The following is a 17,030-nucleotide window of genomic DNA, read 5'->3' on the forward strand; positions in this document are numbered from 1 at the left end:
CATCCTTCAATTCCTCAATTGTCTGTGGCATATGTTTAAAGAATTCAGCCTTCAGGTATCCCCAAAGAAAGAAATCACGAGGGGATAAGCCTGGTAGCTATGAGATGTCACCATGTAATGAGATGAGCACAATCACAGAGTCACCACTTTAAAAATAGCTTTCCAGCACAAACGCATGATGTTCACTAATTCATGCCATGATGGCATGTCCTGTGTTGCTCAAGGATATACAGCACGTGTGGCGACCAAGTCAAATCGGGATCATTCTGCCAGATCCTGCATTTCAATTTGACCCCGGAACCTTTTCACGGATTAATTTAAATATGGTTGAATTTCAAAATTGAAATGAAACAATGCACAACTTGGATGGAATTTAAATTGTATGAGAAAAAAGGTTTATGAATTAGTTGTCATGTGAGAAACAGAGAAACATAACTCCAAAATGCAGTGTTCAGTTTTTTAAAGGTTTCTACTCACTTTGAAGAGCTCTATTTGGAGTCAGATTGACGTATCTCCATATCTTCTCTTCAACGGTAAAAAGTAGGTCATATATATATATATCTCCAATTTACAGATTTTTGGGGAGAGATACATGGATTTGACTCCCAACAGAGCTCTTCAAACTTAACATACGTGACAAAGAAAAAAGAAATACTGCATTTTTGAGTTGCGTTCCTCTGGTTCACACGAGATACAGGATACGAGATAAGTTTAAAAAGTCCATCACCCTTGCCCTTCAAATCTACAATCTAGCAATTACCCTTTACACATCCAAGTAATAATAAATTGTTAATTAAGGGAATCTCCAAAAAGTGCATTTTGAAGTAAATATCATTTTTTACATATGTTACAAAGAATCATGCTTAATTGCTGGTACTAAAATGCATGCATAATTTCCAGAATTCAAGGGAGTATACACTCTGAATTTACATGTTCCTGCACATAAAGTTATTTTTTCACTCTTTTTTTTAAAGAAGAATTGTCCTCACAATGCTCACATCAAAGACAAGATCACTTGAGGCTATGTGAGAGCCTATTTATAGGAGTAGGAATATTGGTAATTTTGCCGACATAGTACAAATAAATCTGTCTTATCCGTATTTTCCATTTTCCCTCCAGTCTTACTATACTTACATTTTACTTCCGAACACCTGCTGTACCAAATTATGGTATTCACTTTATCATTAAATATTCCGACTCTTCCAGCTATAAATCATTGACATAACCTTCCAAGTTTTCCAGGTTCCATGAATATTGTTCAAAAGAAAATTCAAATACAAGTGCACTATACTAAAAATATGGGGAGAAAATAAAACATGCAACCATAAAATAAATAAATAAATATCAGCAGGAATTGGTAACAGTATGGTCGGCTTCAGATACTTTAGCTAATAGGACTCACCCCTCCCCAATACACAAAGAACCAAGCATCTTCACATACCTCTCTCTATGTTCAGTTTAGACTTCTCTCCCTCTCCTTCTGAATCACACTCATTCCTGGCAATGTGTTCAAAATTGGCAGACAACCATGGAGTCTTTCTCTTGTTCCTTAAGAGATGGAGCCATTTCACACCTGTAAATACACCAGAGGGTGTTAAATGTTAAAGTAGAACTCAGCCAATACTACATATTTAATACCAACATCAAAGGGAAACCTTCAAGATAAATTTCAGAAGAAATAGTGGATTGTAAATTTCCCAAGTCATAGGGGTGGAAATGCTGGTCAAAGGGTGATAAAATTCTGACGTGTCCGAGACCAACATAGCACAAAAAACCTAATTACAGCCTGTGATAAAATTAGCATTTTTAACCTTGAGAAGACAGAGCCCCCACAAGGTAGCCTCTGCGGATGGGACCTTTTCAAGTGCAAACTTTTCAAACTTGCCATTAAGTACACAAAAAATTGCAGCTCGAGAAATAATTGTCATAGAGAGATGAAATTGATTTTGTTTTCTTACTTAAAGACAGGGCTTTTAGCAGAGGTCAAATTTATACACTGTGCCTCCCAGAAATGAGTGCTAAATGAAGAAGAAGAAAAACTGTGGCCCTCACAATAGACTGAAGTGAATGAAAAAATGTAGTTATGTAGCAGTGGCACATTCCTATAACCATGCAAAGTTTCACTGAAAACAGGCTGATACTACTTGTGGAAAAATATAATAACAATGTACGAGAGCACAGCAATGTTTCCAGCTTACGGAAACAATTTCTGGAATTTTGCTTCTAGCATTGGTCCTATGCACACTGGGGTGGACCAAATTTGAAAGGAAGCATGACAAAAGACTGCTCTTTGAGAATATGCAATGCCCATGCTCCATCTTTGAAAAACAAAAAATGAAAATTACGGTGTTGGGAAAATTTGAAATTTTGTCGTTTGCCCCTAGGGTCCCACTGGACCCTTATTGTCTCAAGTTGTTAAAATGTTGTTTGGTTCTCTCAATTCAAAAAAAATATATATATATAGGCCAAGATGGAAAAATACTTTTGTCATTACTGATCATTTTCCACCCCAGAAGTCATTACATTTCAGCTTTTGATCACACATTTCAAGTAGTATGAAATTTGGATTTCCTGGCTGCAACTATCCTACCAGAAAAAAAATCAAAAGTTGATTTTTACAAGAAATGAAAATTAAGATAATGCATAGTTTCTAGAAAATTTATATCAAACTAGGCAAATATAGTGAAGAATACTATAAAATATATGTCACAAGTTTAATAATACTGTACATATAAATGAGGATATGTACAGGGATCGGCAGAAAAAGCTGATGGTTTTGAAATGTGTTTATAAAGAAAACAATGTATTGCAAAGTTTAATAATCAAAATTGCTACAGAAATAATTGCCATTTTAAGTGCTTACATTAATTTTTCTTTGTTTTGAAAATTGTGTCCAATAAATGATGACCTCCATTCCTTACACATTCATGTAGCCTTGCCTTTAAGTTGGACGTCGCCCTCACGAGCATTACATTTCGAATTGCCGCTATTTCATTGCGAATAGCTAACTTGAGATGACCAATTGTGTGAGGTCTTTCAACATACACTTTTGATTTGAGGTAGCCCCAGAGGAAATAATCACACATCATCAGGTCCGGCGAGTGAGGAGGCCAGGGAACTGCTCCATCTCAACTGAAATGTCGTTGAGCGACGAAGCCCATGAGCAATCCCCCCACTCTGCCGTTGAAAGACCTCACACAACAATCCAATTGCGACAAATTTAAACACCATTTTTGAACAACAATTGGTGATCTCAAGTTAGCTATTCGCAACGAAATAGTGGCAATTCCGAATGAAAAGCTTGTGAGGGCGACGTCCAACTTAAAGGCAAGTCTACATGAATGTGTAAGGAATGGAGGTCATCATTTATCAGACACAATTTTCAAAACAAAGAAAAATTAATGTAAGCACTGAAAATGGCAATTATTTTTGTAGCAATTCTGATTATTAAACCTTGCATTACATTAATTGTTTTCTTTATAAACACATTTCAAAACAGTCAGCTTTTTCTGCCAGTCCCTGTACTTGTAGTTTGAATGCTACATCATGTTCATAGAATTGAAAGTAATTTTAAACAAGATCATACATACCAACAAGACACTTCTTCATTTTTATCGTAACATCTAAGCCATGAGCTTCATGGTCAACACACTGTGGGTCAATAGCTCCGAACAACTGGATATTTAAGTAATAGAAGTTCTCATTCACAGTTGTGCTGTAAACAAAAATAAATGGTTCAATTACATTGCTAACGCAGGTAAAATTTGATGAGACGATATTTTTAAGAAAGTATTTATGAAGAAAATAACAAAAACTAGATAATGAATGAAATAACAAATGAAATGTCCTGCAAAACTTCTCTACTTCCTCTTTGGCCTCCCCCATGGCGCAGTGGTAGCGTCATTGCCTTGTAATCAAGGGGTCCCGGGTTCGATACCCGGTGGAGGCACAAGTGGTTCGGATTCCACTTTAAACTGTAGGTCCAGTCCCGATTAGCCTTACTGCGCATAAAGTGGACTTAAAACACCAACTCAAACTCTACTTCCTCTTTTTTCCATACCATAAATTAATTGTTAAAATGTCAATGTATTTGATTTTTGTTGCTTAGCTTTGTCTTTCTGCCACTTTTGGTTGATTGTGATAATAAGGATCAGTAATAACGGGGAGGCCCAGATCCTGGTTAAGTTGGTTCTTTAAGCTAACTTTATGCTCAGGTAGGCTATTGGGACTGGACCCACAGTTTAGAGTGAGAACCAAATGTGCAAAGGAGATCAAATGCGGGGCTCCTCAATTACGAGGTGGCAGTATGCATGGGGAGGCAGATGTTGGTCATAACAATGTAATCGATATATTCAGATACTGACACCATTTGTATCCATCCCCCTGTGCATGTGGCACCGTGCCATGAAGGCACTTTTAGGGGATATGGGGGTAGGGTCCAAAACATTCTTGACTTCGACCATTTTGGAAGTAATGTGATCAGCACAACACATCAGCTTTACCTCCCCAGGTACCCATTGATTTCAAGCCACTTTATGCGGGGGACAAGGCCGGAAAAATTCAGACCTTAGATCACTCACCCTGGGAATCAAACCCAGGTCTCCCACATGGAAGTCAGACACCCTACCAACTAGACCACCGTGGCTCTTCTCCGCATGTATCAACCAGTACTAATACATGTATCTGTTATTAGTAATAACATTTTTATAAAAAAATATATCAAAGGGAACTGAAAGAAAAAGTAAAATGTACTTTCAGTTTTCATGCTGACAAGCAATACCAATATTAATAATTTCCGTAACTTTTCCAGGTTTTTGATTGCTTTTATAAAATTTCCTGCTCAAATTCCCAATCCATTTGTCTAAACAAGTTCTCCTGCTTTTTCTAGACATTTGAAAATAAATTTCCACACCATTCAGTAGTGGTTTAACTTATTTTAACTTGGCTGACCATATATTTTTACAATTGAAATATGACAGCACTGGTTCCAATTTACAAGCAAAACATTTCAAATTTCTTTTAACAAAAGAGCACCAAAATCCATATTCATGGCAACAGTGTTTAATACTTCCTGACTTTTTGCAGTTTTGTGAATATTTTTGATTCTCTAACTTTCACCATGTAAGTGGGAGTACTTTTCCAAGTGAGTCTGAACCTTGTCTGAGAAAGGGTCATTGGGTTGTGATTCTATTAGTTTTCACTAGGTCATCACCAGATCTAAACAATTTATCACTGACACGCAACTAATGCACCAAGTTAATAATAATCTGTTCTTTTTTTTCTGCAATAATGCTATAAAATAAGACATACGATTAAACAGATTCTTGGCAGAGGTAAAGGTAAATTCTAGAACAATCCAACCTTACCTGAACAAGAGAGATCTGTGAGAGCATCTTAGGGAGTAGCTGGCAACACCAATAATTTTAATTTCAAGGCGTACTGTTTCTTCATCCTGAGACCACAAAACCTTTGGAGTTAAACCATTCGAAAGTACATCTGGTATATATTCTTCATCCAAGTCACTGTAATCTGAGTAAGCTGATGAATATGAGCTTTGGGCTTCCTCTTCACTATGAGAGCTTGTGGATGATTTGCCTGAGTGTGTTTTGGGAGCAGCCTTAATTGCTGGACGACGTGGTTTGGCTTCAGGGGCTTTACCCATCTAGTGGTGAAAAAAGAAATGGTTTTAACAAGACTGTCTTACCCTATTCAAGCAATTACTTTGTGATTTTTCATTATGAAAATTTCAGATGTACTTTCTTTTCTAGTAACTTTTCTTGCTACAGTTAGCTGTGCAAGAACCAGAGGGATGTAACTCTAATTTATCAAATTTATAGAGGAAATAATGTATTCTTACAAATATGTCCAGTTAAGGACAAAAAGAGGGAGAGATACACTACTCCAAATAGAGCTCTTCCGAGGGGATATATTAAACAATACCAAAAGCTGCATTTTTGGAGTTACCTTCCTCTGCTTCTCACATGACGAATTGAACCCTGCAAAAGTGGGAGGGTACATTAATGTTAAAGGAGGTAGCCAATAAAATCCTCTGCATACAATTTTTATCAGCAGCTTACCATGTTCCTTGGCATAGGTATGACTTTATAATAGGGATGGGACTGATTAATCAGTACTCTATCAGTATCAGCCATTATAGGCATATCGGTTTATCGGTAAAATTACCGATTATATTGATAAATATCTGATAATTTAGTGCACAATTCTGCCATTTTGTTAGAATTTTTATGGATAATCTCCATGCTTTTCTTTCTAAAAAAGTAAATGTCTAAATATTCAACTTCTTTTGCACTGCAGTCACCACGAAACACACATTTATTAAGGAGATCAATGATCATTTCAGGTTCTTCAAGGACCATTTCTAATTTTACATCGGATCGGTAGAATATCGGTATCGGTAAATTTTATATCGGTACTTTATCGGTATCGGCCAAAATTTCATATCGGCCCATCCCTACTTTATAATAATGAATATTTCTAGTTTCAAAGAATAATTCCTTTAAAACATAAACAATGACTTACCTGTTCACTCCCCATAGATACATCATAAACACCACTTCTTGATCATCCTTAGCCTATCTGTAAAAAGCAAACTACAAAAATGGTAACACTAGAAACCTGAACTTACGTTAAGCATGTTTCTCAAGAACTGCCGTGGGTCACTTATCACAACATCATAGCCGTCTTCATCAATTTCGGACACATCTGCATCTGATGCATTGCCTTCCGTGTCAGTTTTCTTAGGCACAGATTGAAAGGTGCTGTAAGGCACAGACAGCGTGCCTGCTTCAGAGTTTGTTGTGTCAGAGTCCGTGCTCCAATATTCTGGAGATGAAGAATCCGGAGGCACAACAAGAGGCTGCTCAACAAATGCATTATCCTCTTCTACACACACTGCAAATCCCTTTTCTATTAGCAGTTTATTTACAAGAATATCCTCACTTGAGTTTGTGTCGTAGAGAATCACTTCATACTTCTTCCCTCCTGAGTATTTGGGTGTCGTGTATCTGCAAACCTTTTCACAAAAAAGAAAAGAAACATTCAATCAAAATGCTATATTTGTAGATTAATTGGTACTTTATTGTTCAGCCAATCAACACAGATATATTGGTAGAATTGCTGAAAAGTGGGGACGCATATTTTTTTAATTTTTTTTTTTACCAAAAAATTAAATATAAGAGTACACACTGTAATTTTCATTGTAGGTAATTTCAAATGCAGTGGAAGATGCATTTTATTACTTTGTAATAAAACTTTTAACACAAAATTTGCAGATTATTTGCTGTGTCTGGCATGTACTTTTTATTTTATTTTTGTGGTTAATGTATTTGATATGCTTAGTGAATCCAGTGGTGGGTTGGGCTTATAATAGAACAAGTAACAAAAACCAGTTGTATTGAGAAGCACAGAAGCTAGTACTTCAGCTCTTTACATCAATTAGATTCTACTTGGATACTATCATCTTTCCTCATGTACTTAGTCCCTGGATTTTTTACTTAATATCACTTTTCTGCCACTTTATTCAATGATGAGAATAAATGATGTTCGAGTTTTGTCTTATGCACAGATAGGACAAATGGTACTGGACCTACAGTTTAATGAGATCTGAACCACTATGCACCTCTAACGGTATGCAACTCTGTATTCCCTCATTACAAGGTGACGACACTACTGCTATGCCATTGGGAAGACCAGAGAATGAATGATGATTAGGTGAAATGGATGAAGGGATACTCGCAAACAAACATGCAAATAGCATGCCTAGGCTAAGATATGGATTTAGTTTTATTTTACATTGCTTTTCTACCTTGTTGGTTACTTGCAGTGATGAGGACGAATGATGATTTGAACCAGGGACCTCTGGCTTCGCAGCATGTGATGCTGACCACTCTGCCACAGAGGCAGATGGAAGTAAAGACACTATGTTTTACAGAAGAATTTACACTGATTTTAGTAAATCGAATTCCTCGACTTTCCCAGATTCTCCACTTCTTTAATTTCAAAGGCAATGCAACTATCGCTGTTAACAAATTGAACTGATACCCTTACTGACACCAATACCAATGTTAGAGCTTTATGACAATTAAAATTCTTCAGAATTATGATCAATATATAAGTATTTGTGTTGTAGTTATATTGCATCAAGTCATGGGCATAACTTAGGACCTAATTTTTGGGGGAGGGGGACAGAATGGAACTTGGGGCTTATTTTTGGGGGGAGGGGGCAAAATCAAAAAATGTCTATCTAAAAATGTCTCTCTCATAAAAATAGCATCCAGGACTGGTTTGATAAATAACTGTTAAATTTGCAAAATCACAAAAATTACTAATTACTTTGCTTCTCAGATCTGAGGTGGCTAACGAAAGTACCATTAACTTGCACATTTTAATACACATGTAATTTGGGGGTGGGGGGTGGCAAGCACCCTCCCCCTTGACCCTGCCAAGCTATGCCTTTGCATCAATTTATGAGATTTTGTTTTAAAATCTTATATTACAATAGCTTAATCACACAAAACTGGTGAAAACCGGATAAAAATTTTCAATTTTGCACAATTTCCAGGATAATTGTACTGTGAAAGGGTTGCACAGCATTTCTGCACATCCCATGTGAGAACCAGACTCCACAAACGTAACAGTTGGTATGGGCGAAATAAATTCCAACCAATACTTTCAATGCTGTCAGAGAATATGAAAATAGAGATAAGATGGTCATTTTTGGTCACTTTCATTTATCCAATTCATACACAGAAACTTACTTTGCCCAACATGGTTTTTAAGTAGTCATCTTCCTCCTCCTCCCTGCAGAAGTTATGGAAGAAATCTCCTGATTCTATGCTCCACTTGCCTCCTTCCAATGGCTTCACTCCCACTAGGCTACACTCAATGGCCTGAAAATAAAAGAATGAAAACATAACTAGGCATGCCCCATGAATGTCTGGTAGTCAATTTGAATTAGGATAATTTTTGTCTTGACACAATTTTTTGCGTTCTGTGTGGGTTTTAAAACTTTCTTACTGATATACATATCTTAACTATTCCTATTCCAATTAAAATAACCTGTGGCGCGACAGCTCGTGAGAGCCAGTGCTTACCTATCGACTGCGGGCCTCACTCTCACCAGAGATGGGAGGTCATCCAACCAATGACAGTGTGGCCAGCACGACAAACCCCCAGTCATTGTTGTATGTATTGCATGACCCGGTTACGTTACTCATTCTTAGCTCCCCAATTTCCTCACGATGGTGGGTGGCACTGGCCTCATACACAGGCCAAAATCTCGGGAGAAAGTTGTTATGGTTCTCCCAGGACACTCAAACCTGCTTGTGTCTCGTAGCCAGAGCCAAAGCTTGACCCTTAGACCACACAGTCATGGTACAGGATATCTGTTCCAACTATTTTCCTAAATTAAAATTTCTTGTAACATGATAATCATAAAATTGTCTTCTATTGAAGTGACCAAATTTGCCTCTAAAGAACTTTTCAATTAGGTGTGACAACTACAGGAATGCATATTTTGTTTTAACACCCTGTAATGTTCATTTTTCATGTTTCTGTAAGGTGTGAGGTGGATTTTCCTACCATCCTTTGTCCCAAAATGATGCAAAATAAACTCTTAAACATGAAATTTTAGAGTTTATTTACCAACATAACAAATCCCCAGGGCGTTTCCAATGCTATTGTCGAGAAAGTGAAGGAAAGCTTTCTTGATAGTCCTACAAAGTCAACCTGACGTGCATCTCGTGAGACCGGTATTCTTCGTATGACAATGTGATATTTTCTTAATTCTGAATTATCCTGGGAGTTATTCATGGAAAATTGAATAACTCTGCTGTAAATATTTGAGGATCAAAATTGGACTCCTTAACACAGGAATAAACTTAATACTCTGGCAACTACATAAATGTGTCATTACAAATGTTTTTTTGTGTAATAGGTGTAGTTTTTAAATCAAATTTAGGGCTAGATTTATAATTTTATGATCCTGAAATGTGCCCAGTGCTTGTACCGAAATCATGATATTTTATTCACCATAAACAATTGGAAATATTTCTCTTGTGCTATTTCACAATTTTGTAAGCAAAAAAATGAGAGAATGCTGTGTCATTGTGCACTAAAACTCTCCCTAATGTTTTTTGGTGCATTATTGTTTGCAAAAAATTAATATTGTTCATCATAATTTCAAATGCACTATATGTATATAATACTTTGTGTTCAAAATTATTTTTCCTGCATTTACTATTATATACAAGTTGAAATAAAAAGTAAAGTTGGCCCTTGTTTGGTTTGGTTTCAGTTGGTGTTTTAAGTCCACTTTATGCACAGTAAGGCTAATCGGGACTGGACCTACAGTTTAAAGTGGGATCCAAACCACTGTGCCATGTGCCTCCAAGTTGGCCCTTGTGAATTGCACCAGGCAATAAAAGCACATAGAGGGTGTGGAGGTAGTGTGATCAGCACAAGACTGTTACCCCAGGAGCTGTTTATGCAGTGACATTACTTATCCCACAACTTCCTGTGATAGCCCTTCCAACAAGACTACAACATGTCTGAAATTGTATTTCAAACTGGCAACTTTATAAACACATATGGTATAGAATATCACTATTTTCATGCATGACACATTCTACTATAAAACTCTTATCTATCACATATTATTACCTGAAATGGTAGTTTTGTGATGAATTTATCTGGAATAATTCGTAAATCCTTTTCTGAAACAATTTTCAGATCACCATGATCGACAAAGTAAACCATGACGTCTTTCAAAGGAACTTCACTTTCCTTATTTTCGCTTAGTTCAAAAATTCTAGCTCTGTAATACCTGAAAACAGATAGCAAAAGAAATTAGTCAATACTATTCAATTGATATCAATTTTAGTGTACTTCTATAATATTTCATAGCCTTCTTGAATAAATAATAACTGAAAAATATACACTTACTGCAAAATACTAAAAATTTTAAGTCATAATGTTTCAAGAGCCATTACAGCAGTGTGATTAGTTTCAGAAGATACTCTTTGATTGTCCTACTGAAAATGGCACTTAAAAATAGTAAAAACTTCAAGCAGTTCAAAAATATTTATGAATTTAAATATGTAAGTATTTATTAAAACTGATTTTATTATGGCATTCCTAGATATAGATATGATAGCATGGACAGAACAAAGATTTGGAAGAGAGAAAGGAGTTGAGAAAGAGATAGAGTGTAAAATGCAGAGTACATACAAAGCCAACCAGAGCTGTGTGAAGACCAGCCAGACATGGGCCAGGGGGGAAGGGGCCTGAGCCCACCCTGGAACTGCCATCAGCCCCCTTGACATTAGGTAAAACTATTCTGTGTAATTTGTTTGCAGTGAAGAGTGATAATGTAGACAGCACATACAGTATTACTTTGCTCACAACTTTGGTGAAGTATAAATTCACATAACATGAACAGCAGCTCGTACATTATTTATCTGTACCTTCCCTACCCCTGTTGTGACCTCCCTTTTAGACAAAAATCTGTGACTTTGATGTCATCATGCAAATTCCCTCCACAGCTTCGTCAAAGGTAAACAGATCCCAAGTTTTGGGAACGAAGGGGAGTTTCATTGCTTCGGCCAGAGGTGGAATGTCCAGTAGGCACTATGATTAAATATTGTACATTTTTTTGTGTGATTACAAATATCTGTATCATGAAAAGTAGTATGGATTGTGTAGTAAGGGATGACTTCAATAGCAGTCAATTAGCACTTCAAGCGATGTTTTTGTATATTTCAAAATTTTATGTGAATGAATGAATTAATTGAATTAATTGAAATTGATTGATTGAGTGAGTGAGTGAATGAGTGAATGAGTGAGTGAGTGAGTGAGTGAGTGAGTGAGTGAGTGAGTGAGTGAGTGAGTGAGTGAGTGAGTGAGTGAGTGAGTGAGTGAGTGAGTGAGTGAGTGAGTGAGTGAGTGAGTGAGTGAGTGAGTGAGTGAGTGAGTGAGTGAGTGAGTGAGTGAGTGAGTGAGTGAATGAATGAGTGAATGAATGAATGAATGAATGAATGAATGAATGAATGAATGAATGAATGAATGAATGAATGAATGAATGAATGAATGAATGAATGAATGAATGAATGAATGAATGAATGAATGAATGAATGAATGAATGAATGAATGAATGAATGAATGAATGAATGAATGAATGAATGAATGAATGAATGAATGAATGAATGAATGAATGAATGAATGAATGAATGAATGAATGAATGAATGAATGAATGACGCACGCACGCACGCACCAAGAAAGAGGTAAAGACAGCAACCAGCTGGATGTTTACGTCTGGCCAGTCCAACTGTGTGGGTGTGGGAAATTGTAAGGCTTGTTTTGTGTTGTAGTGACTCATTTGAGTAGCATCTTTATCTTTCTTCACAGATGGATGCTAAAAGCAAGATGACCACTAAAGAAAGAAGATTGCAATCTTTTACAGCACATGAAAAGTTACGCCTCATTCAAGAAGCGGAGGAAATTGGAAATCATGTTGCTGCTTGTAAATATGATATAAGTGAGAGTTGTGCGAGAGATTGGAGAAAAAATAAAGGAAATACTGCTAAACACGTGTGGCAATCTGAGAGCTTTTAAAGGACAAAAGGCTAAATTTCCGGAAATAGGAGGGAAGCTGCATGACTGTTTGTGAAAAACGAAAACATATGCAGAAATACTGTTTACAAGCACATTTAGAAATTTTAAGGGAAGTGTAAGATTGAATAGTGTTATTTTTTTTCCCCTTCTATGAAATCGAGGTGCGTGGCTTATTCGAGGGCGAGGGGTACTTGAGTAAATACAGTAATTGAGAGAAGTGGAAGAATAGATGAGGAGGTAAACAGAAGAGGACAAATGGGTGGTGGACTATATCAAACCGTTCGAAGATTAATATGTAACAGGGATGTACCTATGAAATGCAAGAAGGTAATATACGTGGCCTGTCTAAAAAGTATCCGACCTTTTCCTTTTTGGCGGAAAATATCTATGGTAGGTTGGCTACTCTGCACAGAGGTGAAGGGAACCTTCAAGCACGAACACACATGTTCCTGGGAGTGTCGGACCAGTCAGTCGATGAAAGGCAGCTGGCAAGTGAGGTAGTGTTTCTGTGTAATGTCATATTTTCTTGTTTGCTAGTATGATTGAATGCATGGAGCAGAGATACTGCATCAAGTTTTGCCAGAAACTTGGGGGAGACGAAAACAGAAACAATTCACAAGATTCAACAGGCGTTTGGCGATGATGCCATGGGAGTTACCTAAAAAAAAGGACTGGTAGAACTGCTTCAAAAATGGCCACACATCGGCGAAGAGTGATTAGCATTCTGGGAGGCCATCAACAAGCCGGAATGCAGAAAACAATGAGAAAGTGAGGTCCTTGATAATGGAAGATTGTCGTTTGACAGTCAGGGTAATTGCTGATGACATTGGTATTAGCAAATATTCTGTGCATTCAATATTACAAGAGGATTTAAGCATGCACAAAGTAGCAGCAAAACTTGTGCCCAAGCTGCTTTCGCCAGAACAACAAGAACTTCGACATGACGTCACACAAGACATACTGGAGGTCAACAGGGATGCAGAGTTTCATCCATGTGACTTTTGGTTGTTCCCGAAGCTAAAATTTCCACTGAAAGGCTCCCGTTTTGACAGCCGAGCAGATATTATGTGCAACGCGACGGTGGAGTTGAGAAACATTCCAAGTGCTTCCAGCAATTGAAGGCTCGTTAGGCTAAGCATGTGAAATCCCAAGGGGGCTACTTTGAAGATTAGAATGTGAACCATACAAGGCAAGTGACTTTCTATTCCCGGCATAAAGTCGGAAACTTTTTACACAGGCCACGTATAACACATACTATGTGCCAATAATTGCATATGGAGCAGAGACTTCGACAATGGCAGAGAGAGACAAAAGAAAGATGCGGGCAGTGGAGATGAAATTTTTAAGGAGTATATTGGGGAAGACTAGAAGGGATAGATTGAGGAATGAGGAGTATCCGACAGACAGGGGGTGTGGTGAAGTTCAGGACAGGATAGGTCAGCACAGAAGAGATGGTTCGGACACATGAAGAGGATGGATGCAGAAAGACTACCAGTAAGAGCTTACAATGTACAAGGAGTGGGAATAAGGCCAAGGGAGAGACCAAGATGTCTGTGGAAAGAGCAGATAGTGGAGAGTGTTAGGAAAAGAGGACAGGATTGGAACACCGTGCAAAGAGAGGAGTGGTGGAAGACCAGGAAAAAATGGGGAGCTTGACTCCTATGCCGACCCAGCCAGAGACAGGAAACGGTGCAGGATGATGATGATGATTATATGTCCATCTACCAGTTTTACTTCGAAGTATTTATAATTTCACATAATATGAAATATTAAAATAGTTGCCATTTAATTGCAGAGTTGATTTTTCACAAAATATTCGTTCAAAATTGATTAAAATTACACCTTTTGCTAATTTCCAGGATACTTAAAGACTCAATGGAAGTGTTTCACTGCATTTTGTGGATGCTGTGAGATACCCAAACTCCGGTAAAGTGTCACCCAGTATGGATGATTAAATTACAACAGATCTTTTCTAATACTGATGCTTCGTTACTGGCACAGCATTTTCTATAACATTTCTATAAATACCCTGAAACTGACTGCACAATTCTGCAAAGAAAAAAAAATGAAGAGAGAGAAATTTTTATTGCATAAAAGTATTGCAATTAACCTTTTTCCCAAAGAAAATTCCTAATGCACTAGTTCTAATGTTTTCTTTATTGTGTTGTCTGTCATTTTATACAAGGTGTAATAAAAATATGGGGAAAACTTAAGGAATAGATTCCTCATATGCAGAGAAGGAAAAAAGGTTATATCAGCCTGGAGCCGGAATTGTGTAATTTCCGAGTAATTCCAGCTAATGAACGTATTGGAGGATGCTATGATCATACTCAGAAATTATGCATTTCCAGATCCATTCCCTTCTTTCTTCTACACATATGAGGAGTCCATTCTTGAAGTTTTTCCCTGTGTGTCTCTCTCTCTCTCTCTCTGCGCCCACCCTAAAGCGAGATGAAGTCAGTGCTACTAAACCCTGATATATGTACAGATAACTGTTAATGACAAGCATAGAAGGAGAAACAACATACGTGTCCTCATCTGGATATTTTGCAAGGCACAAAGCACCTACTTCCAGTCCAACTTCTTCCTGTGGATTGGAAGTAGCAATCCACTTCTGGATTTCATCAGTTAGTACCTGAATTCTGGGGGTAGAAAGAAGCACAATTAATTCATTACTGAAAGAAGATTCTAAAAGTTATACAGGTAATCTCATGAGTAAACATGCAAATTTATAACCGAGCAAATCTCAATTTTATGTTCATCAGGTGACCAAGGTGAAGAAAAAAAATTAAATTGCAGGAAAAGGTAAAGCTCAGGAAAATTTTATAGCATTTTGCTTTATTGGGACCACGAAGATGGAATGCAAAAAAAAATGTAAAATCGAGTTTCCACTGTAATAATTGATTTGGAGTTTTGAGTCCACTTTATACACAGTAAGGCTAATTGGGACTGGACCTACAGTTTAAAGAGGGATCCAAACCACTATGTGCCTCCACCAGGTATCGAACCTGGGACCCACTGATTACAAGGCGACGATGCTACCACTGCCACTGTAATAATGCATTTTCAAATAAAGGTAAAAAGGTGAAGTTCCCTGTGCACCATGTCATGAAGGCACATTTAGGGAATGTGTGGGCCGATGCTGGCCACCTTTACCCCCCTCCCCTCGGTACTCATTGGTTTGAGGTTGAATAAAAGCACAGAGCTGCTTTATGCAGGAACAAAGCTGGAAAAAATCCAACCTTAGATCAGCCACACAGAAAAACAAACTCGGGTCTCCCATGTGGCAGTTAAGCGCCCTAGCGACTAGACCACTTCGACTCTTCTTTCATTTTCAAATACAAAGGTTATTCAGAAATAACATGATCTCCACATGAGCTAGTACAATAACAAAAAAGGGGAAAATAAGTATTGCATTTGTTATTCGGCATTGTTGTTCTGGCATTTCTTTTGGCAAATTCTCCCCCCCACCCTTCCTTTCATTTTATTATAGCAGCTCATTCCAGGTTGATTTTGTATTCCAACTGAAATACTGACATGAGATTTCTCCTATACCTCTATATACTGTTGTAGCATGATGCATCATAATTAATGTTATAAAGTACTGATTACACTGGTTAATAGGTTTATCAGTTGACACTGTTATAAAGTTAATGAAATTTATTTAACATTTTAGACTCAAGCAATCAAATTTCACCTCAAGACACATTGCAACAACAATGGGTTAATTGCCTGTGACTACCTCTAGACATAGGACTACTAGTGTAACCTTCCTGTAATTATTTCTAAACGCAATAACTAATAGAAACAGATATACACAAAAAAAAATGTTAAAAAATAAATCATGCTTAACATAAAATATAAATAAAATGCTGTGTTTATGTATATTTGTATTCATTATAAAGTATGTTGGCATAAATTTGTAAGTTACATTTCACAATGAATTCTAATAAAAAACTTAAAGGGGTTTTTGAATATGTTTATTAGTGCCTCCTTTTACAACCTTGGTAACAATGAAGTTCGACCAGAAAGGAATACGTGATTAAATGCACAGAGGCATAGGCGGTGGAATGGGTGACCTGCAGAAGTGACGCATGTGTGTAAGAGGAGGCGTGTGAGCAGGCAAGAATCGTGATCCCAGCATGTTGCACCCAAGGTCACGTAAAGAACGAAACCGGGGAACTATACGCATGACATTGAACTTCGACCAGGCACCAGACCCATACGGGAAATTCCAGATAGTGGCACATTCGACGGAAGCATGACGTCACGGACACGATAAGGGAGTCCGCCGTATATAAGCACGTGCTGTGCACCGAGGAACCGCAGTGCATTGTCACCATGGCCAGGGGCAAACCTATTGACAACACCGTGAGGAGAAGAGTGGTGGAGTTGCAAC

General features: G+C 37.5%; 1 protein-coding gene across 1 annotated transcript in view; it reads right to left on the bottom strand.

Annotated features, from left to right (window-relative positions):
- Positions 1 to 17,030, bottom strand: part of LOC146000753 (putative ATP-dependent RNA helicase TDRD12) — a 235,611-nt gene that overhangs the window by 3,658 nt on the left and 214,923 nt on the right. Inside the window, exons 22-28 of the mRNA XM_083138395.1 lie at positions 15,160 to 15,273; positions 10,681 to 10,843; positions 8,778 to 8,909; positions 6,647 to 7,033; positions 5,367 to 5,662; positions 3,591 to 3,715; positions 1,442 to 1,573 (exon numbers count right to left, since the gene is read on the bottom strand). Coding sequence (XP_082994521.1) covers positions 1,442 to 1,573; positions 3,591 to 3,715; positions 5,367 to 5,662; positions 6,647 to 7,033; positions 8,778 to 8,909; positions 10,681 to 10,843; positions 15,160 to 15,273 — 1,349 coding nt within the window. The remainder of the gene's footprint in view (positions 1 to 1,441; positions 1,574 to 3,590; positions 3,716 to 5,366; positions 5,663 to 6,646; positions 7,034 to 8,777; positions 8,910 to 10,680; positions 10,844 to 15,159; positions 15,274 to 17,030) is intronic.

Source organism: Lepisma saccharinum, chromosome 1 (assembly GCF_977018435.1).
Source record: "Lepisma saccharinum chromosome 1, izLepSacc3.1, whole genome shotgun sequence".
Lineage (NCBI taxonomy): Eukaryota > Metazoa > Arthropoda > Insecta > Zygentoma > Lepismatidae > Lepisma > Lepisma saccharinum.